The sequence below is a fragment of the Sycon ciliatum genome, chromosome 4, assembly GCF_964019385.1.
Source record: "Sycon ciliatum chromosome 4, ocSycCili1.1, whole genome shotgun sequence".
NCBI classification, from domain to species: domain Eukaryota; kingdom Metazoa; phylum Porifera; class Calcarea; order Leucosolenida; family Sycettidae; genus Sycon; species Sycon ciliatum.
In genome coordinates, this window is record NC_088646.1 from 11,011,243 (window position 1) to 11,034,114 (window position 22,872).

General features: G+C 46.8%; 2 protein-coding genes across 2 annotated transcripts; both read left to right on the forward strand.

The window, feature by feature from the left end:
- Positions 1 to 1,053: 1,053 nt before the first annotated feature.
- LOC135814448 (large ribosomal subunit protein uL3-like) lies at positions 1,054 to 6,254 on the forward strand. Its single transcript, XM_065327570.1, has 9 exons — positions 1,054 to 1,185; positions 1,269 to 1,461; positions 2,334 to 2,502; positions 2,859 to 2,994; positions 3,735 to 3,812; positions 4,277 to 4,385; positions 4,567 to 4,727; positions 5,194 to 5,295; positions 5,600 to 6,254. The coding sequence occupies exons 1-9, from the start codon at positions 1,183 to 1,185 to the stop codon at positions 5,855 to 5,857; spliced, it is 1,209 nt and encodes a 402-aa protein (XP_065183642.1). The 5' UTR covers positions 1,054 to 1,182; the 3' UTR covers positions 5,858 to 6,254.
- Positions 6,255 to 7,853: 1,599 nt separating this feature from the next.
- LOC135814450 (akirin-2-like) lies at positions 7,854 to 22,170 on the forward strand. Its single transcript, XM_065327571.1, has 4 exons — positions 7,854 to 8,240; positions 8,545 to 8,850; positions 13,124 to 13,195; positions 21,271 to 22,170. Exons 1-4 carry the CDS (start codon positions 8,048 to 8,050, stop codon positions 21,279 to 21,281), a joined length of 582 nt encoding a protein of 193 aa, XP_065183643.1. The 5' UTR covers positions 7,854 to 8,047; the 3' UTR covers positions 21,282 to 22,170.
- Positions 22,171 to 22,872: the final 702 nt, after the last annotated feature.

Genomic DNA, 22,872 nt, shown 5'->3' on the forward strand with positions numbered 1-22,872 from the left:
GGTTGGTTAGTTCGATACGTACTGGGGTGACAGGGGATGATCATGACTTTTCTCTTCGCCAACGAAGTGATGGAACAATATTCGTGTACTTCGAAGTATTTGCATCAGGAGCGAAGTTCTCGAGTCGTGTGTCCGTCATCCACTGGTTCCGTCGTTCTCCATCGTAGGGAAAACGATAACAACTCAAAGACGATCCAGGTGTGGGAACATCCGATCGCGAGCAGCCCTTTGGTATTCTCAAACTATACAGTATGCAAAATGGAACTGCTTTCGAAAAACACTGTTTCCTTCCAGTGCAGTCTTCTTTTTTTGCCACCCAAGCTCCGTTTCAAGTCCGGTGATCGGTGGTGAACTCGATGATCTTTGGCCCGAATCCTCATAGGCCGCACGGTATGACTCATTGGAAAGTCCTCTATAGGCAACACTGCCGGGTGCCAAAGACTGCCAGTGACAATGCACCGAAGAGTGAATAATAATGGCCGGGCCTTGGCTAGAATTTTACCACCGGGCACAGGATACACGTCTATACTACTGAGGCCTAGTCTATACTACTCCCTGGTTTTCAGTGTGACTTTCACACACGTGTACCTGGGCTCTTCAAAACCATGTTGCACGTTGATTACATTATAATACAAGTAGATCCACACAGCCCATATTTCGGTGACATTATCTCATCCTTGGCAGTGTGTCATCAAGAGTAGATAAACAATTAATTTTTGGATTTCAATCGCCTGACCTGTTTTGGCTGTTCCGGTGTGGTATGATTAGTCACCCAACTCCTCTCAACTCGCTGGTCACAGTGCAGTTGATGAGTTTGGAACACATAACACTGTCAGAAGCTGTTTATCTACTCTTGGTATCATGCTGAACAGGTAAGAAACAAGGAAATCCAAGTACCGGTACATCAGGCATCGATTTTACCCAAAATCTCGATATTTTGCTCCGATTTTGCCGGCAATTTCCGCTTTTTAAATAATTCTTCGATATTTTGCCGAAAGCCGGCAGGATCTGTCCGGGCCATGGCCGGGTTCGGGTGTCTTCGCCGATTTTTTTGTGCCGCGGTGTCTGCTGATCTGGTGCACGCAGTGTGCTTTGTTTCGCATTTTCAGGGCTACTTTGAAGTTTCTGTACCTTTTCTCTCGTTGCTCATCGTTCTTGTCGCCGTACAGTTATCTTTACACAATGGTAAGTGAGAGGGCATGGAAAATGGTCTTTTGTTTGGATCGTAGTTACAATTGCGCTTTTCCATGTCTCTCTTCGTTCATCAGTCGCATAGAAAATTTGAGGCTCCCCGCCATGGCTCACTGGGCTTCTTGCCACGCAAGCGAGCGAGCCGCCATCGTGGAAAAGTTAAGAGCTTTCCTCGTGATGATGCCGCTCAACCTTGCCATCTTACAGCTTTCGCTGGTTACAAGGCTGGCATGACTCACATCGTTCGGGAGGTGGAGAAGCCTGGTTCCAGTGAGTTGAGTATTTTGTGTGCGTGCATGCATGCGTAAACCCACGTGTTCCCCTGCGCTGCATGCTATGCATTTGAAATGAACAGTTGCATGCTTGTGATTAATTATTTTGGGTCAGCCAGTTGTTTTCATGATAATGTGTCACTGTAGCACTGTAGATAAAATTATGGATGGATATCAATGCTACTATTGCAGCTGGTATCCTTGCCATTGTTTGCTATGGAGGCAATACAAGTGTCTTCATATACAGCTGTTTTGTGTTGAGTTGCATCCCAAGCATAGGTTTGTTACTCAACACAAAACTTGGCCGATATGATTCGCATAACCTTGGTATACATGTACTGTGTATCACCCCAGTTTTTCTTTCTCTCTTTTTTCCGAATCATCAGTGCTGTTTTGCTGTATTCTGCCAAGAGTATACAAGCCCGAAAATAGTAAAATACCCTTGCTAAATAGTGGAGCATCCAACAGCGAACAGCAAACCTATGTAATATCATGGATTTTGTATTACTTAAATGAGGGTCAAAACTACAGTCCATTCATAAAAAGGTGGGCCCTGGCTTTGGCGAGCTCCCGTATTTGGCGATTTTCCGTGATTTCATCGTACACAGTGCAGTGCTGCGAACTTTGCCGAAATCCTATTCTTGCTATGGCTTACTTTTTGGACAAAAAAACTTCAGAAACATAATTGGAAGAGGATTCCCTAGGGGATGGCAGAAAAAAATTCTAAAAAAACTCAAAGTTTGACCCGTTTATGGCCAAAAGCTAGAAGTCCATCTTTTTCTGAATGGACTGTAGCTTTGAAGGGGTCAGCATCCCTAACCAATGATTATCTTGTCACTCTTCTTGTTGCTTCATCTTTTCTTGTATTAGGGAATCACAAGAAGGAAGTTGTAGAGGCAGTCACCATCATTGAAGCCCCACCTATGGTTGCTGTCGGATGTGTTGGGTACATTGAGACGCCACGCGGCTTGCGGACATTCAAGACTGTGTGGGCAGAGCACCTGAGCGAAGAATGCCGCCGTCGCTTCTACAAAAACTGGTATGCTATTCTTTCGGTGGGCCGTCTCACTCTTATCTCCTTGTGGGCATTGAAATGTTCCCTGTTTGCTTGCTTTTTTCAATGGAATTTGGTGTTTGTGTGAATTTTGGATTTCAATCGCCTGACCTGTTTTGGCTGTTCTGGTGTGGTATGATTAGTTACCCAACTCCTCTCAACTCGTTGGTCACAGTGCAGTTGATGAGTTTGGAACACACTGTCAGAAGCTGTCCATCTCCGCTCACCGTGCTAGCGTATGCTGCATGTGTGATGAGATTGGCACTTCATCTGTGTTTTGTCCGCGTCTTGTGGCTGTCCTCTGGCGCATGCACACAACTTGTCCCGTTGCCATCGTAAAGGTGTAAGTCCAAACAAAAGGCCTTCTGTAAAGCAAGCCAGCGCTGGACATCCGACGAAGGAAAGGCCAGTATTGAGCAAGACTTCAACAAGATGAAGAAATACTGCAAAGTTATTCGTCTTATTGCTCACACACAGGTAAATGAAGTACCAGGACTAATCCTGTAGTGCTGCCAATAGGTTTCTGCCCAAAATCCGACCCCTCCAGATGCCTGATAAATATAGACAGTCTTCCTCGTGTAGTACAGTTTCATTCAACCCTACCGGACTACGCGTACATTCAATATTAACCTGCGGTTTGTTGTTGAAATCGAAGAAATTCTTTTTCATGTCTGGTTAACTTTTCAGAACTTTTCGGACTGGGTGATGAATCAGAATACTTGGCAGCAATGTATCTGTTCTGCATGTGTGGCGAAAAAGTGTTTGATTTTCTTGTGAGCTGTTTGAAGTCGTCCGTACTTGCCCTGGCCCGACGATACATCATACCACAAGAAGTACTTGGTTGGTTTTGCACATACCGTAGTGTCTTGTGTTAAAGCCCGTCTCATATAGAAGCCTGTTTTCAATACAAGCCTGATTTTCAAGATACACTGTCGGCACATAAGCCTTGTTTAGTGCTGACACGCATAGAAATGCCAGGTTTGAATATAAGCCAGATGTGAATTGAAGCCTAGCCCTGACATCGGCTTCTACTGGAAGAAGCCTGGCTTTAATACGCAACATTATGGTACATGTTGCTCCGCATCAGTTTCTCCAATTGATATTGAACGAATGTATCTGTTGTGTCAGTACTACAAGTGCTCTCTTGTGAAAAGTGAACTGGATATTGAAATAGTGTGCCTGTTCTATGTGATGTGCTCTGTTTCTTGCCCTGTTAGATCAAACTTGTTCCGATCTCCCAGAAGAAGGCACACTTGATGGAAATCCAAATCAATGGTGGCTCCATTGCAGACAAGGTACGCTTGTTGGCCTGGAGTACGTTTCTGTTCTGATTTATGTCGCGCCATGATACATTGTGAAATTCACCCCACTGCAAGTTTTCATGACCCACCATTTCCTTTTTATATACCGTATGGCAGCGCCTTTAAAGCCATGGCCTTATATTTGAAACACCGCTGCTTTCCTAGTTAATTTAGATGCAATATGACTCGCCCACTGCGCCATGCCATAAAAGTCAAAAGTTCACACAGAAATTTCAATCTAAATCCACTGTTGTTCACACTTCCTGCTGGGCTGGAAGTTTGTTATTATAGTACTTATTCCTTCATTTTTACAAAGCATACTTCAAATGTCATTTCATTTATGAAGCCCATGGCCTTATAACTGAGACTGGCTTTATAATCAAATATACCTCCATGGCTTTAGAGGTGCGGACATACGGTAATTATTATTCTCATGTTGTGCTCTTTCCCCGTGTCAGGTTGACTTTGCCCGAGAGAGGCTTGAGAAACAACTGCCGGTAAACAAGGTGTTTGGCCAAGATGAGATGGTTGATGTGATAGGAGTCACCCGTGGTAAAGGATTCAAGGGTAAGTTGCATGCAATCTTGCCTTGTGTATTACTCCTCTTTCTTTGATGGTTTTTGGGAGCATCGCATGTGCTATTCTCAAGTGTGGTACACATCTTGACCCTGCGTTACCTGGGTCTCGTAGCCTAGCTCGGCACAAACACAATTCCTGTGTCTCCTTTTTTTTCACTTCTTCTCGTCAGGTGTCACTTCACGTTGGCACTGCAAGAAGCTTCCTCGCAAGACGCACAAGGGTCTGCGCAAAGTTGCCTGTATTGGTGCATGGCATCCTAGCCGAGTGCAGTTCTCCGTGGCTAGAGCAGGTCAAAAGGGATACCATCACCGCACAGAAGTCAACAAGAAGGTTAGCATTCATCTCTGCTTTCTTGAGTCCAGTGTACCACTGTGAACGCACACATTCTTTTTACACTGTTTAATTAGTGATCAAGTTTTGATCGTTTGCCTGTAGTTTGAGTTGTTGGCACATATATTATAAATGTGAGCTATTTAATAGTGCCTGTGGCAAACAGCCAAAATCCCCTGTCGAAATTGTACAATTCCAGTACCTGATTAGTCTTCCATGAGGATGACTGTTGTGAAAGTTGTATGCTCCGCCCGTGTGTTTGCTGCTTTTACCTTTTTGTATTGAGGAATACACAGACAGAAGAACGGGCAGTTGCGGTTTCGTAACTCTGAGTTTCACGAACTGAATCGATCATCAGACGAAAATTGATACTGACCCTGCCCTAAGAGTACTGCTATATACATGTACCATGAATATGGCATTGAGGAATATCTTCTTTTCTTGTATGTGGCTGTGTGCTTCTCAGGTCTATCGTGTTGGCCAGGGTTATCACCAAGATGGCAACAAGATTATCAAGAACAATGCTGCTACAACTTTTGATTTAACAGACAAGAGCATCACACCAATGGTGAGTATCCCCTTGTTCTAAAATAATATCTGTCAATTCGTCTTGTATCGACTTTCACCTACAGTTGTCGCCAAAAAGAAGGAGGGTGTAAACTGGTGGACGGCACCTGTATTTGTTGCTGTGTTCTGCAATTTGCTTGACTCGTGGTCACTATATTATTTCACCGACTCATCTTCTCCAGAATGCGTTCATGTATTGTTCGATGAAGCACGCATATCAGTACGTAGATGTGCACTGAACAGCACATGCTCTGGCTATTGCATACGCCTGACTAGTTTTTGAATTGTTCTTCATGTGTGTGTAGGGTGGATTCCCTCACTATGGAGAGGTGAAACAAGACTTCATCATGCTCAAAGGCTGCATTATGGGTCCAAAGAAGCGTGTTGTAACCCTCCGCAAGACACTCCTTGCTCAGACCAGCCGGGTGTCACGCGAGAAGATCAACCTCAAATTCATAGATACATCCTCCAAGTTTGGCCATGGCCGCTTCCAAGTGGCTGCTGAGAAGCGTGCATTCATGGGCCTGCTCAAGAAAGATCATCTCAAGGAGGCGGCAGCATAGAGATCATTTTCTGACTTGGTTTCTGTTGCCGATTTCATCAGCTGAACGAACACGAATGTGAAGAGCAGAGTGAGCTTTAGGATCATGTGAAATACAGACTTTACAGTAACTCCATCCGTACGTTTTCTGATGTCTGCCCGACACAACTTCATAAGAAGTGTGTCATCTGGTGACGTAATGTACCAGCTTGAATGGAGACCGTTTGTAGACCCTCTGCACATTGTTCAGATGAGTGAGCCGTAACGTACAGGAATATGATACGGGCAACTGTAATGCTAAGCACTGTGGGTTCGCTCTAGGGCGCACCTGTGTCAGTCACTTTTTTAGGCAGTGCCGATTTATGTATGCATTATTGCTTGCGTAATAATTATCATTAGCCCTCTTGTGGCATTTCTGAGCTTGGCAGCATTTGGGGTCAGCATGTCGCACGATCTCTGGTTCCATACCGGTAGACCATGGACCACATAGAGCTTCCAAAGTCAAGATCGAAGCGCACATCTTTTCGGGCACGCCATTGTACTGTAATACCATTATGATCTCGTGCCGCAGATGCTACGACTCCCTTTTTCCGGATGTGCATGATCACGCGTGTTTCCTTGAGCTACTTTGTACAGGAGCAAATGGGGTTTTTGTCCGCTGCAGGTCCAGGATACGTCTGATATTGTCAAGAGCACACAAGCTCCAGGAGCTTCTTTACTACTGGAGGAACAGCCATGACAACACCATAGCCCTTGGCGGAGTTGCAGTAGCACAGTCTTGGGGGTTATGTACGTACTCTATCTTGTAATCAGGGGGTGGCTACTCGAACTCCCTGATACTAGCATGCTTGCAATCGAGAGTTTCTCTTTTGTTTTGGCTGAAGTTTTGATAGGTAAGAGCAAGAGTAGATAAATTTTATGTACTCTTGGTAAGAGCCAGAGTACAAAATTAATGAAACCTTTCATACTCTTGGGAAGAGCTACAGTCCAGAGCAGGGAGTAGTACAATACCGTATTGACTATTGTACTACTCCCTGGTCCAGAGCAGGGATCGGGAGTGGTGTTGGTCTGTGCTCCCTGCGCTAGCTGCTACAATTGTAGGCCTGGTCCAGAGCTACGGTAACGAGCTCTGAGGCTCTGTGCATGTATGTAGTCATGCCGAGCTCGGTAACCTAGGGAGCCCTTTCAAAAATTTAAAAAAAAAACTTAAAAAAACTCAGGACGTTCCGCGTGTAGTTTTGTGTCACGGTGCATGGTGCCTGAATCTTGCCCTTGCCTGCAGCCCTCGGGCCTACGCCGGCCCTTGGGCTGCAGGCTCGGGCAAGATTCAGCCATCATGACCTTCTGAGCGTGCTTGATTACATACACTACAGTCCATTTCAAAACTATAGTCTAGACGCGTACCTAGGCGAAAACCGTTATGCCAGCATCTATACCACATAAAATCTGTGATCCTGTGACTTTGTGCATACATTTTTCCAAATTGGGCGTCTGTTATCCAATCCTTTAGAAACTATAATTGTGGAGCGATCCTGAGCAATATTCCGAAAACTATTCTCAAAAAGTTCCAGCCAAATTTGAAAATTTCAAATTAATTTTAATATTTCAAAAACCCTACGCGTCTATAGTTTTGAAATGCACTGACATGACAGTTACCGTGTAGACCAGGGAGTCGTATTTTACGACTCCCTGGTGTATACGTGTAGGATCTAAAGGACTCGATCGACTGCACATGCATATTATGCATGAATGCTGCCATGCAGCACGTCTGACGTCACAGTGACGTGCAGTCCTCCGGCGTCCTTGATCCTCAGGCTCAGATCTGCACATGCCATGATGCCATGCCCCGCAGTGGGCCGCAGTCATTTTGTAGTTCTACGCAGCCAGTGGCAGTGATACTGGATACCGGTACGGCACTGGTCATGCATGTTCAGTGCACTGACTTGCACTCGAACTCTGCAGTGATTGTATGCATGCCTCTACTGTACTTGTAGCGCCTCTTGCTTGGCCTTGTGTAAAAGATAGAAGGGCAGCAAAAAAGCAGTTTGCTGTTTCGAGCTACAGACTGCTGAGTCCCTCTTCTCACACTCCGCAGTTTTACGTTTACTAGACGCTCTTGGTATCAAAGCTCATCAGTTAGCTCGGCAGTCAGTGGCCGTCAGCTTTGGCTCCAGACCCTCTCCTTACCAGTCTTCGGCCTGGCTTTGTAGCTATGGCTTGCGTTGCTCTCAAACGGTCACACTTTGATTTGCAGAACACCCCAACACAAGATGGGTGTGGGGAGCCTTCGACAAAGAGAAGGTGTTCGTTCGCTGCAATGTCATCATGCCAGTCTTCTTCTCCCATTCTGCCGTATAGTGTCGCAAGCTGTTCCCCGATATTCCAGAAAACTCCAGTGTCTAGAAGTGAGTTGCTTTTGGTGTTGTTTCATGCTGCTTTTTCGATGGCTTGTTGAAATGTCATTGGTCAGTTGTTACCAGTGTTCTGAGCTGTTGTCAACGACTTGCGCTCTCTTGTGCTTGTCGTTGTTCACCCTTTCCTCTGTGGTGGTATAGTGCATAGGTGTGTGATAGTATTGGAAAATGCAAGCTTTGCCTCAACCAGTGTTATCATGACATTGTTACTGTGAGTGTTGTGTCGTGCATAAGTACATGACCTCATGGATTTGTTGTTTGTGTTTGGTAAACGTTGTTTTCTGTCTCACCATAGCACGCATCTTGGAGGACGTAAATGGAGAAATTAGAATGATTCGGCGGAGGCGACGCCATTTTGCTGGTATGTCCGAACAGGCTGCGTTGGCAAGTCCCACGAGCCGAAAGGATAGAAGGCAAGAACAAAGTGAGAAATCACCTGAGGATATGCAATCAACGAAACAAGTCGACGCTGTTGCTGCTAAGCCCGAAAAGCCCGTATTCACCGCTAAACAAGTGGCAGACTTTTGTCAAAGGAAGCTGAAAGAACGAGAAGAAGAGCTCAAAGTTCTTTTCGATGAAATTTTGACTGCTCGACTTACAGGTATGTAATTGTGTCCCCATTTACGTTCTCTTGCCATTTCTGTTCAGTCTCCCTACTAGTACGTTATGTGCACAATGTAGGTTATGGTAGGGGTACATACAAGGGGACATGTGTTGGTAAAGGTGCAGTTTAGGGTGCCACATTATTTCGCACTTTCTCAGTGTTCTGCGTACTGTCACGTGTGCTTTCTGTGTACATGGACCCCAGAAACCTTGCAAACCAAGATCAAAAACACAGTAGCTGTTTAGTATGTGTCCCTGCGGGACAATCCGTATCGCCGCACCGGGACGCCTAGCCATTACCACAAAGTCAAAGGAATCAACGCTAAGGACCCAAAACTGCGAAACACACTCAAGCACGCTGGAAAGTACACAGAGGGCACGCGTGACAGTACGCAGAACGCTGAGAAAGTGCGAAATAATTTGGCACCCTAAACTGCACCTTTACCCATGTATTTGTACAGGCATGCTAGGTGTGTTTGTGGAAGGGTGCATGTGCGCTGTCAAGAGTACATAACCCCCCAGAGTGTGCAACTCCACTATAGGTGCTGTCCCGACAGAATTTCAAGTTGACGTCATTTTGATGATGCAATGCGCACTGTACACGGATTATCAGACGAATCCGGAACCTGTGGTTGACCGAAGCCGATCGATCGTGTACAAATAATTATTGCAAAGAAAAACGTGTGATGCGTTGACACCCGTACACATGTTGTAAATCACTGGTGCAAGGAGCATTGCGTCATAAATAATGACGTCAACTTGAAATTCTGTCGGGACAGCAGGGTATGTGGGAGTTGCACACTCTGGGGGGTTATGTACTCTTGGCGCTGTGTGTTGGAGGGGGTGCCGTACTTGGTATGTATCCAATCAACAGTGCATACGCCAGAGTGTGAAACTCCACAATTGGTCTGGTCCATGGCGGAGTTTTTTTTGTAGATGTCGGCTTTTTCGGAAAGCACGACACACGCCGTACAAATCATGCGCTGGGTGCTGACCTTCATCGCGACCCTTTCTCCCGCTGTTTTTTGTTATCACAAAGCAAGTTCTGCAGACATGAAGCCCGGCCCAGTTCTCACAGCCACTGACTCTAGTGCAAGCTTGGTATGGTACGACTCATGGTCTCCACAAAGTTGACGCCAACAGAACATTTTGTTGTGGACCAAACCAAGCATGCACACTCTAGTTAATGTTCTCTTGATAGACTGTTCAGTCGTTCTATACTTACTGTGCCAAAGTGGAGGATTCCGCTTTCATGAGACGTTGCTGCACTGAACGAGAGAAAGACACAGATTGTCTCTTGTGTCGGAGTTCTGAAAGTTCTGACTCTCCGTTACACAATAAGCTCTGTTTATAAGGGAGAATCTACAGAGAGAGAGGGAGCACAATACGGAGGGGGGGGGGGGGGAGGGAGGGGGAGAGAGAGAGATAGCAGGGCGCACAATACCCGGTACCGCTGCAGTGCTGGCCGGTTGCACCAACCACTCACTCGAGAACTGCGCCGCACATTGCTTGTTTAGCGTGTGAAAAAATGGATTGCACAGCAAACAGCTGGTTGTCAAGGGCTGCGAACGAGAGAAGAACATACTGTTTGATATGTGCGCTCAGATGCTGAACAGTTGTACCAACACATTGACTGTCATACTGCTAGGCACCGGCGGATTCTGCTCGAAAAGCAGTGAAATTGGCAGAACCATACAAACCTTATGGCGGGCAATTCCTTGAATTCTGCTCCATTTCTTTATCCACATACCAAACATGCATGAAACTTACCAGAAAAAGTACCGAATTCTGCCAATTTTTCTGCCAGCATAATCCGCCGGTGCCTACACACTGCCGATATTTGAAATTGTAGACCAAGCGGCTAAGTTAGTTGAAGGGTTGGTAGAGCATCTTTGAGCACCATGAACACACGTATTGTGGTGAGCACAGGACAAACCTTACCAGCAATATATGAGCCGCGACACGAAAAAGGGTGCTTATGGCATGCGACATCCAACTGAGAAAAACTCGTTTGAAAGCTAAGTATGCAATATTGAGAGTGCACATTTTGTTTTTGAATTCGATTAGTTTTCGTTGCGATTTATCAAGCTTTTTGAATGCGGTTTTTTGCAACAGAAGCAGTGAGAATTCAGCCATTGCGCTGTATCCATAACTCAATTTGTGAAATTTTTGCTATAAGCACCCTTTTTTCATGGTGCGGCTCAATTATGTTCTGTGGATGACGGACTTTACTGTGCGGCATAACATTTCAGATTCCTGGCCTTTGTAACGTGAGCATGGGTAAACCGGACACAATTTCGAACCAGCGCTGGCAATAGATCTTTTTCAAGGACACCTTTCCCGCCACCGCCCCGGCAATCACCCAGGGACAGGTCACATGTCAAAATGCATTGAAAAGTATACGAAATGTGACAGGTTCGTCTCCACCAGCGCTTGGAGCGATTCTGGAGCTTGTTCTTTTTCGCCAAGGGCTTCCTGGCAACTGCTCTGACTCAACACGAGTGTCGGACATCAAGTGGAGTGCCACTCTACTGCTTCTTTCATCTCCACGCATCCATTCCCATACAAAGTGAACGTGAACTGGGCTTCGCCTGTTCACCAGCGATTCATAAATTTCTCACACGTGACCCCAAAAAGTGACCGTTGGTACAACCTTGAAAAAGCTCTATACAGTCAGACCTCGCATAACCGCACACATCCGTTTTCCACAAAAATATCCGGATAGGCGAGGGAACCGGATAATCGAACACACATACTGTATGTAAGCATGGCATATGCTGTACATTTGTAACCAACTATTTCTTCCGGATGGCGAGGGATCCGGATAAACGAGGACCGGATAAGCGAGGTCTGACTGTACTACGTTCCTTGGTGTTACTGGTTACTGTTTCAATTGATTGGTCTGTGTAGTAGTTGTGAAGGATATGTGTTTTTAGTTTTTCAGTAAAACTTATCAAGCTTGTTGGAGTTGTGTGTGTGTGTGTGTGTGTGTGTGTGTGTGTGTGTGTGTGTGTGTGTGTGTGTGTGTGTGTGTGTGTGTGTGTGTGTGTGTGTGTGTGTGTGTGTGTGTGTGTTAATGACAGCACAGCTCATATTACTGTAAATCATGAATATGTAACGAACAAGTAAATCTAACGAGTTAACGAGCAAAGATTTGTCGTTATTTTAAAATTCGTTAGCAAAAGTCGTATGATTTGGGCCTCGCACGATTGAAATCGATCATTTCACATTATGGCATGCAGCGCGTGTTCAACGGATCGTAACTCGGTCAATTCTCAACGGAATTCAACAATCGAAAGATCTAGATGATAGCAGAGGCGCTCAGCAGTCGGCTCGAACAACTCCGAAGTCTCTCAGATGAATTTTGACGAAGCGGCAGGAGATCGACAAATTTGAATTTTTTACGCTCTTACGCTGGATAAATTTCATTTTCTTTATTCTCCTGACATCGAGGTATACTGTGATGGACAACAATGAATGTCCTTGACGAGCATTCGGATTTCCTAGTATCATTGCATCTGTCTGAGAAAATCGTTAACTTTTCAAACCGTTAACCCTTTATGTACTGAAAAAATGTACACAGACTGAATTTGATCTCGACTCGCCTGAAATTCCATAATTCTCCGGGTCATAACTTTGGTCTCCTTTTGACGATTTTTTCAATCTTGAGCTTCCTGGAAAGCTCGTCGCAAGAGGAACACATTGAGCCCACACTTGCCACCACGAAGGTCAAAACTCCAGCGCTACAGCCCAGCGTCTTAGTTGCAACGCCAATATTCCGACAGAAGTCGTCTTGTATCAGCCATTTCGCTCTCCTTGCTTGTAACAACTAATTTTTACTTCCAAAATTTTTCACAATCTGCCACGAGTCCGTTTGCCATTTTGAATATGTTTCTACGTCACTGGATGCCCAGAAAGATGGGAAAATCCCTAATTCAAATCTGCGCACGCGGCTATTGAGCGACAATTGCCGCGATTTGACTTTCGAGCTTCGTAACTCTGGAGCCGCACATCAGAGTGTTTCTGCGATTGTTTCAGTGGACAGCTGGGAGTTTTCTCTTCGACCTACATAATTTAGGTTTTGGAAATACCCAGAAATGACTGAGTTACGATCGATTGAAAATTTGAAAAGTTTCGATCCCAGGGGATCGAAAGTTGTACAGTCCGTACACAAAAGGTTAACCTTCGAAAATCAGAAAATCGTTAACTTTGCGGGTCGTTAAAATAATATGATTTACAGTATTGTTTGGCATCTGCTTTTTTGTGTGCAGATCAATATGACAGTTTCGTGCGATTCACCCAGGACAATTTACGGCAGCACTTTGCTGACAAAGAGTGTTCATGTGAGTTTTGATGGTGCATGGTTTGTGTTTGCCTGTGCAGTTATGCCTCCTCTATCCCTTTCCGTGCCAATGACGCATATGCCTGTCATCAAACGACAAGTGACGTCTATGTGCGTCATGAGATTTGCGCAGGGCATAGACCAGTGTACACACTTTTGTATCTCCATCAAACCGTATTAAAAGTCGTGCTTATGACTTTTCGGGGGAAATTTTGCAGGCTTCTATATGAGACGGGCGTGAACACGGAAATCACAGTCTTGAGTGTCCATGAATTTGTTGTTCATGCCTTCGCAGATTTTTGGTGCTTGCGAGGGGATTTCCCGTTGGCACTGCAAATGCTTGATGGACGCACGAGGAAGCATGTGGATCTCCGCTTTGTAACGCAGTTTGAATTGTGAAAATCGGCTGAACTGGAGCAATATGCCGAAAGAGAATGTGCGATCGAGTCGCTGTGCCTTTCTGAGGCATGGTGAGGTAGTTTGGAGAGGACGTGAATCTAGCTTCGCTTTTCACTCGAAGCGAGTCGTTGGGCCAGGGCCAGCGTCTCGCTGATATCCCGTAGATAAGATACGTTTACCAGAGTTAGGGCTGTCAGTTTTGCAGGCAGCTCTGAGACTGCACTGGCCCGAATTTGGAAGCAACTTAACATACACTTATTGTACTGATACGCAGTTCTACACATGTAGACGCCTATGCCTGATAAGAAAACCATCGGTCTGTCGGGTCCCTTTAGTAAACAAGGAAGATACCGATAGTATTACATGTAGAATCAAGTTGCCATAACTCTCGTCCATTGTTTCCAAGACACTGCCGCCGCTGAGTTGGGACGGTCATCAGCAGCTCTAAGGCTCTGTTGTTTGACCTGTGTAAATCCCATCATGTACCCCCCCCCCCCCCCAGCTTTGTGGTATTGTTTTATTTATGTATTTTTTAACCTTCAAGGCGACCACTAGATCGTGGATCCTTCTTTTGCAACACAAGATGCCCGTTTTTTTTTTGTCGCGGCTGCGTTTCCAGTCAAAACAGCTCGGATAAGGTGACCGCTCGCTCAACACGGCTGAGGGCCGTGCGACCGCACTCGTGAAATGCAATCTTGCTGGACCATCACTGTTGTCATTCATGCAGGGACCCGCGCCTATGCCACCTACACACTTTAAAATAGGGCTGAAGCGATCGTGGATTTTCACGTATCGATTACTCTTTAGCTTAACGATCGAGTAATCGATTACATGTTTACACAGCCATGATTTTTTGCAGCAAATTTTCGCTTAGGCCACACTTAGTTTTTCTATGTTTCTCGTCGGTGAATTTCAACAAAAGGTACGCGGGCGGGCGGAAAAAAAACAAAAGTCAAGAAAAAAACAAGAACAATTTCCACTGAAAACTGTATACATTGTACATGTGTGATCAATACGTCATGGCATCACTAATAAAAAGTGCTATTCACATGATATCTATGGTGGATTATCAGCCCACACATAGCAAGCAAAGAGCAACAATGTGCTCATACATGTACATACAAAGCAGCCAATAGTACGACAGATAAACTAAACGGGGATGATCGGCTGCCACATCACTTGATATATTCCAAATACAACACAAAAATACATGTGACACGCATGTTGAATCAGACGTGTGGAATGAATGTACATGCGAGGTATATCGCGAACACTGAGTCCATGTTGCCTAACAGAATCGTGACTGGCTAACGTGACTAGTTCTCTGTCTCAGCATGTTTGCGCTTCCGGGACGATGCGTTTCCCACTTTCTGCTCACCACGGGTGCGGGGCTTTGTACCTCTGCTGCCGCACGACTGGCATGGCATGTGGATACTCTGGTACCTCTCCCGCTGCTCTGGTGTTGGGGCGGGAGGGTCGCTGGCACCACAGGAAAAGCAGACGGCTGGAAAACTCTTCTTCGACGCAAAATACATTCGTTCCACGTCAGAAGAGCAGTCGAGGCTTGTTCAGACAACGACCAGGCGATGGAGCTCGTGGTCAGGCGCCAGAAGCGCGGCTCCACAGACATAGTCGGTGTCATCCAGTGCCTGCCGGATGGCCACTTGTTGTGTGTCCTTCAGGCGGGACGAGCTGAATACACATCTTGGCTTGGCACACTCACTGCAGACGACAGTCAGCCTGGCAATTTCAGCCTTGAGCTGGACATCACCTTCACGCTGTTGATCCGGCTTTGTCCCTCCCTTGGCTAATCGTGCCGATGGCCGGCTGTCATCTGTGGCCTTGCCCCATACCTCAGCGAATGGTAGGTAGCTTTCACTGCCAGGCTTCTTCACTGGGTCTGGGAACATGGCCAGAGTGCTGAAAATGTCGCTGGGAAGGACTGGAGGACCACAGATCTCACAGGTCTCCTCGCCGCACTTCTTGATCGTGAAAGCATAATGGCGGACATGGCAGCAGTGCTTGTAGAACTCTTGGAGCTGCTGTTTGCTCTTGATAGCGAGTTGTGTGGTGTCAGCTCGGCTAACGGCAGGATCAATGGTCTTCATCTCCTCCCACATCTCGTCAATGCTGGCATCATCAGCTCCTGGCAGAACAGTCACAGGCTCATCCTTCAGCTTAAGGCGCGACAATGTACTGCTCATGAGCTCCATGGGTGCTTCCATGGCTTTGCTCACAGCATCCTTCAAGGCCGGATGGCGCTCTGCCTGTGCTCTCAGCTCAGCCATAGAGTTGACATTCTTCAGCAGCTTCTCCATATCATCTGCCATGGTGGATCGCATCATGCCAATTGCCTGCATGCCAAGGTTCAGGATAGACATGACACGCTCAACAATGTTGCGGTAGGACTGCATCGGTGCTGTTCTCATTGCGACAAGGTAGTCCAGGCCGAGAGACTTGAACAAGCACATGAGCGACACCTGGACAGATACATAGGTCACGCGGTGATCAGGCCCTCCATCCGTGTAGAGCAGAAGAATCGGCTTTTTGACGGTGTTCACACTAGCCCTTCGCAGAACTTTCTTCAACTCGGCTGCATGCCGCAGCGGTGATGACGGCTGGAGTGCGGTGTGCTTCACTGAGACATAGACCTTTCCTCGGTAGAACGACTCCTCGATAGAGTTCGGAGTTTCACACACGAGGGCAACAGATGGAGTGATCTTCAGCTTGGTGAAGTCATGATCAGCCACCTGGAATGATTCCGTGGTTCCGACAACCACAGAGCGCCCCCGGTCGACTGCAGCGACTGGGAAGCCGGGCTCGCCGACCTTAACAAGATGTTTGTCGTCCATAGACACCAGTGTAGCAGAGTCACGATACTGCACTGCGAACTCTCGCAAGTAGCGGAACTGAGCCGCAGCATAGTGCGCATCCGGATGGTCGTGATGGAGTTGCCGAGATTGCAGGGTATGGCGGATGTTGAGTTTGCCAGTGTACCAGCGTGCCGACTGGGTGAACGGGTTGCTCGGCCAGAACTGGAACTGAACCCATTCAACGGATGGTATGGGTGTTCCTTCCGGTACAGTCTTGGCAACTTGCTCAACAAAATCACGTGTTGAGACAGCTGCAGCAAGATGGGTGACAGTGCCGTGCCGTCGGCTGTCAACGGCCTGGAGAGAATGAGCTTCTAAGAATGCCCTCGCTGCATCCCAGAATGGCTGGTACTTTTCTGGCCTCCCAGAATTCAATTCTCTGAGGTCAAACACCATGTCTGGATCTTGCGCATCTAGTGCCGCTTTCAGCCGTTGGTGGACAGCAGTAGTGACAGTGCAGGACAATGCAGACTGATCACCAGTTGGCTCTCTGTACATCTCCGTCAACACAGTGGGACTTGTGGATGACAGCATGCCATAGCGACTGACAAACGCTCGTCTCATTGCCCGGGTGTGGTAGACACTAATGTCTTGTTTCAGACCATCAACAACCTTTGCTGTGCGATCAGTGTCAGCTTCCTCAACTTTCCAGCACCACCACAAAGTGGTCAGGTTACCACCCTGGCTGTAACTCAGCATCTCAATATCAAAGGGGAGCGCAAACTCCTGCAGGTACATATACCGGTCATGACGGTTGATGGGCATGAGTGGATTGAGGTGAACTGGTTGAAACTCCAGTTTCATTTCTAGGTCCTTCTCCAACTGCTGGTATCTCTGTATCACCTTGCCATCCGTGCGCACAACACCCTTTTTCATGGTGATGTTAGCTGATGTCCCGTCGCCAGGATGATGTGCTGCTGTTGTAGCTTCATGACGACTTTGGACACGCATAGCGCACTCTGCAAGGTACTTGCCATAGCTCCGGAGTCCAGCAGCCAAGCCAGCAATGTGGCCAGTCAAGCACTTCCAGCGAGCAGTGTTCACCCAAGGGTAGGACAGAACACCATACAGCTGGTCTGCCAGGTGACAGACCTCGTCCTGAGTGAACTGCTTCACAGCATTGTGCTTGTGTTGGCCTGGGTCGTTGTACTCATTGCCTTTGCTGACCATGCACTCGAACACAGCGGGGCTGACAATTCCTCTGCTCTTCAGAGTCGCCAAGCGCTTTGATGGCGAGATGGCGAAGAGAACATCAGCTATCGCATCAACGAATGCTTTTCCACTCGTCTTTTCCTCGCCATGTGTCCAGCCGAGTTTCTGCTCGCGTAGGATCTCCACGACGTCGTTCCGCAGACGCCAGTCGCCACGGCACTTCTCCGACTCACGGTACTCCTGGGACCCGCGAGGCTCAGGCAGTGAAAGCTTCGTTGCCGCCGCCATCATCGCAGAGAACGCATTCGTACGGGGAGCAGTTCTTTGCTGTTGTGATTCGGACTTCGTTGTGACAATGAACGTGACGAAGAACCCGAACCGCCGACACGTCGGCACTGCAACCAAGCCTGGTTGCACGGTGATGCACACGGACTGCAAGGATGGTTCCTTCTGTACCTTCACAGAAATGCTGCTATCTCCATCCATCACTGCGCTGACGTCTTCCTTGAACTGTGCATCCTTGTCGGCCAGTAGTTGTTCGAGTACGCTTCGGAAGGACTTGTCATCGTCGACGCTCTCACCATACCAATCAAGGCAACGGCGACCGTCAACAATGACGGAGAAGCTGATGATTTCGGCCATTCGGCCTACGCACGAAAACTAAACACCAGCGCTACACCTCAGTGCTTCAACTTCAAAATACCAGTAGCCAGACTGACGGAAAATAAAAGCCTGTCGCTGTCCAAAACGAAGATATCGACTTCACTCTCCAGCTTCGCTGTCTTCACGGGATCGAAACGAGATTCATGCAAAGGCGAAGTCGTATTGTTGCCAAAGAAATCCGATCCGTGAGCTGAAAGCAGCGCCAAGTCTCATGCGTGGGCCAATGCGGCCCTCGGATGGGTGCTTGGGCCGTACGTGGTGTTGTTGAAAGAGAAACGCGGAGCTGCTTTTGACTCCGGCGAGTCGTAGGCCGGGTTTCTTTGGCCACAACTCACTGTAGTTATAAACTGGGATTCTCACCTTTCTGATAGTGATACCTTCCTGGTGAATCATGTGAATCGACATGGGACCTAAAGTCCTTGCATGAGCGAGTTGAGGTGTCGCGGAAGCGATTGAAGAAAGCATGACAAGGCCGGCACTTGGACCGGCCAGCCCTGCACTCTGCAGTAGGGCCTAGGGTGACACGCCAGTGAACACACTGCTGCATGCAGACACCGCGTCGTACCCGCGTACTAAAAAGTGCGATTTTTGACACTTTGCGTTGCTGCATTGTACATGTATGCCGTACACATGCAGGAGTGCGAAATTTTTTTTCCAAAAATTGTGAAAACCTACGCGCGCGGCGACGAGAAACATAGAAAAAACTAAGTGTGGCCTTATAAGCGCATGCGCTTATATTTGGGGAAGTACGGTATAATCATTAGCAAATAGAGTCATAATTCTGTGCAAACATTACTCTGTTTCCACAAACTATGCCTTCATAATACCAACAAATCTGCATTAGTGAAAGGGTAGCTCCGAAACATGGCAGTTTTGAAGTCAATTTAACCTCAGAACATGAACCATACCCCTGGCAACTGCATACTCCCAGCGGAAACTGATTCAAACTTCACAAAACGAGGGTTTACAGTACTTTCTGGACACAACTTTAAAAACGCAAAATAATCGTAATCGTTAATCTAAACGATTGCTCGATCATTAAGTTATCAAACGAATACTCGATTATTCGGTATAATCGTTTCAGCCCTACTTTAAAATGATGTGGGTGTATGCAGTGTGAGGTACTGATCAGTATGACCAAGAGTTCATAACCCCCAAGAGTGTGCAACTCCTGATCAGTCCCTGTATGGAAGCCCGCTCGGCGGAATTCCTTCATTGCGTCATTTTTGGTGCAGTGCGATGAGTCACGCCGATGAATTCTTCTAAAATTTACAGTAAAACCTGGATGCTTCCCCAGGGTAAACTGCCTAAACTGCGATTCTAGTCTGAGTCTGAGCCTCAAGAAGCAAAAGTGAAACAAAGCACACGATCCTAAAGACAAAACTATTTATTTTTTCGATGCAATGGTGACTCTTCATGGCCTTCTTCTTTCACCAGTGCAGTCAGTCTCTTCAAGAACAATTTCTTCCCCAGGCCATCGGCATATTTCCGGTGCTTTCCTCGAAGATGATTTCAAATGGTTGAGGAACTTGAGAGAATACGTCGAAGGAGCATTTTTCGGCTGAGTTGCACAGCTATCAGCATGATTGTCCTCGACGGCAATGCAATATTTTTAACAGCGTCCTCACTTCTTCCTGTCGCGATGTCCATGGATTCTTGGAGAAAGAGTTTGTTTTTGAGAAAGTACGACTTGTACGTCCGAAATGTCTTCAAAAAAAGCTTCAAAAAGTCGAGGCCACAGCCTTGAGTTAGGAGCGGTTCAGGGTATAGTTTCCATAAATCGCAAAGAACCCAAATTTGCCTCGGATGACGAGCTGCACATGACGTAATATAGGAATTTCGCCGAGCGCTGGGCCTATGCCCGTTGCACACTCTTGGGGGTTATGAACTATTGTTTGACTTTAAGATTTGTTGGGATTTGAACTCACAACTTCATGGTCAGCAGACAGCATTGATAACCACAAGGCCAAAAAGGAAAAGATAAATTGTGGGTATTGATAAAAAATCAATACTGGCTTCCAGGGCAAATTGTGAACCATTGGAAAAGGCCCGAGACCTGGCCGAAATTCTAACTCCTTAACCGCTGGTCCAATTGTTCCGAAACCTTCACAGAACAATTTGCCGTGCCCTAACAAGCCCTTTTATGTACTTTGTTGTCCAAATTCCCTTATCTTCATACTTTAAGACCAAAACCTGATTGTAAATCTTTTTGAAACGGACTGTAGGACATAGTGGTGGCCTGCGGAAGCGAAGGCTATAAGTTGTGTGTTTCTGAACATTTAAGTGATGCCAACGAGGATCCCGCGAATATTATTATTATTATTACTAGCAAGAGTACATAACCAAGAGTGTGCAACTCGACGATCCTCCAGCTAACGGCGGATTTTTTTTATGACATCAGTCTTTGGCGGCGGTTTGGCTCACTGATGCCATCATGCGTAGCCAGAGATCAAAGTACAAATAATTTGTACATTACAGCTACGGTAGTCGAAGCAGAACAACGGACAATAGATCGATGTGACTTGAACCTGACCAACTATCACCGTATCTACAAAACCAGCGCGGGAAAGCATACCCATTTCATCATACTTCTGCCAAAGAATGTCGCAATAAAATAATTCCGCCATGGGTGAACCCATCGCAGCTCAAGATAGGAGTTGCACACTCTTGGTTATGTACTCTTGTTATTAGTACATCAACAGTTTATGTACTCTTGATCACATGTATACCAGGAGTGAGGTCACACAGCGTACTGCACCTGGATCATGAGACCGCCTGGCCAATGAGGCCTCTTTTTACCGCTCCCTTGAGCAGTGGATTTAGAAATGTGTTTTTACTGTACATTGGAATAATCGGGTAGACGCGCATCCCTGCTGCCAGGTGTATCCTCCCCAGTGTGCTTGAGATTGCTATGTACTCTTGCTACTGTTCGCAGTACAGCGCAAATCTGACATCTGTCATGTTGTGCGTGTGCTGTGTTTGCTCTCAGATGTGTCCTAGCACATTGGCGCCGCGCTCTGCTTTCGCCCTGTGCAACCTTGAGACCACCCGCTTGCCACCCATCATATCATCATCATCATCATCATTGTTGTCATCGTCGTCGAGTTCTTCATCTTCACCTGTTCCACTCTGGTTGGTTGTATTGTGTGTTGCGATGTGCTATCGGATTTCAGGACCACCGTTGTGTACTTGTACTGTACCCTATTCCGTTTTACTCCTCTTTTTTCATGTGTTCTCGGCATGTCCGTGTGCTCAACTCGTGCCTGCATGACTTTTAACTGCTGCCCATCAATTTTCTCTGTGCTATCACCACATCAGCATGACTCACTGGCCACAGAAAATACTGTGTCGTTCGGAACGCTTGCGCAAGGCTCGGTCTGCCTAGTTAGCTTGTAATCACTAACCACACACACTAACTAGTTAGGTTGAGGGAATTTGCAGGTGGCTGCGTTTAGCGTTTTATCTGATGTTTGGAACTTTGTCCACGGGGGGTTTAGTCTTAAAATGAACCCATGGCACGCTCTTATTTACATGTCTGCACGCAATCAACCGCCGCTCTTACGTTGATGATGTATTGACCCGGCTACCCTGTCGCATGCCTTGTGCTTAAGTAGGACTTGCTAGCTGGACAGCATTGCACAATGGATTTGTCTTCGTGGTGGTAATCTTTCTTGCCATTTCCCCATGTGTCTTTTTGTTTGTGAAGAATGCCGTGATGCCGTGGCCCCTGGTTGTGGCCCTGCAGCAGCTTCTTAGATTTGCGTTGCCTCATCCCCTGCTCAGCAGACTGTTTGTACACACATGTAGTATGCACACAACTGGTGTCATTTCCAAACGATAAAGGAGTTGTGTAGAACAGTGAAAAAGTAGTCCTCCATTTCCCAGTGTAGCCTCTGACTCTGTGTGTCACGTTGCGTGTGTGTGCATGTGGGTGTGGAAACAAGCTGCCGTGACTCCTACTGTAGCATCACTACTAACAGTAGCATCCTGGCGTGGCGTCACCATGACCAGGCACCTTTCGCACCATGCGTACGGATGCGAAACTATAATGCTGATTCGTCACCTGGCTTCGAGGATTCGTCAGAGTCCATGCGGAGAGCTCGTTTTCACGAATGGAAGCCTCTTCATTCGTGGCGCGCTCCGAATCCGTCAGGTACACATTTACTTGGCCAGGTACACATTTTTCCCTTGATTCCATGATCCATGCACGTGTGCATGTAAACACCCGTACGCCAAGCTACCGGGCGTATTCGTAGTTGTCATACACATTTGCATAATGACTTGCGAAACCTGAATCTGTTTTCAACGAAACGATTACGAGCCGAATCAAACTCTCGTTTTCCATTCGATTCGTAGCAGATGCGAAAGGTCCCTATTGATTACAAATGCCTGTTTGGGACAGAAAACCTACAAATCTCAAGCTATTCATCATCAACATCAATAATAATTATACGGACTCCGAAATTCATAAACCGGTCCTACCGTACTTCCCGAGTATACCGTTGTTCCGCGCATATAAGCCCACGGGCCTATACAGTATCCGGATATAACCCACCTCCGTTTATAGGCCTATGGGCTAATAAACAGACCC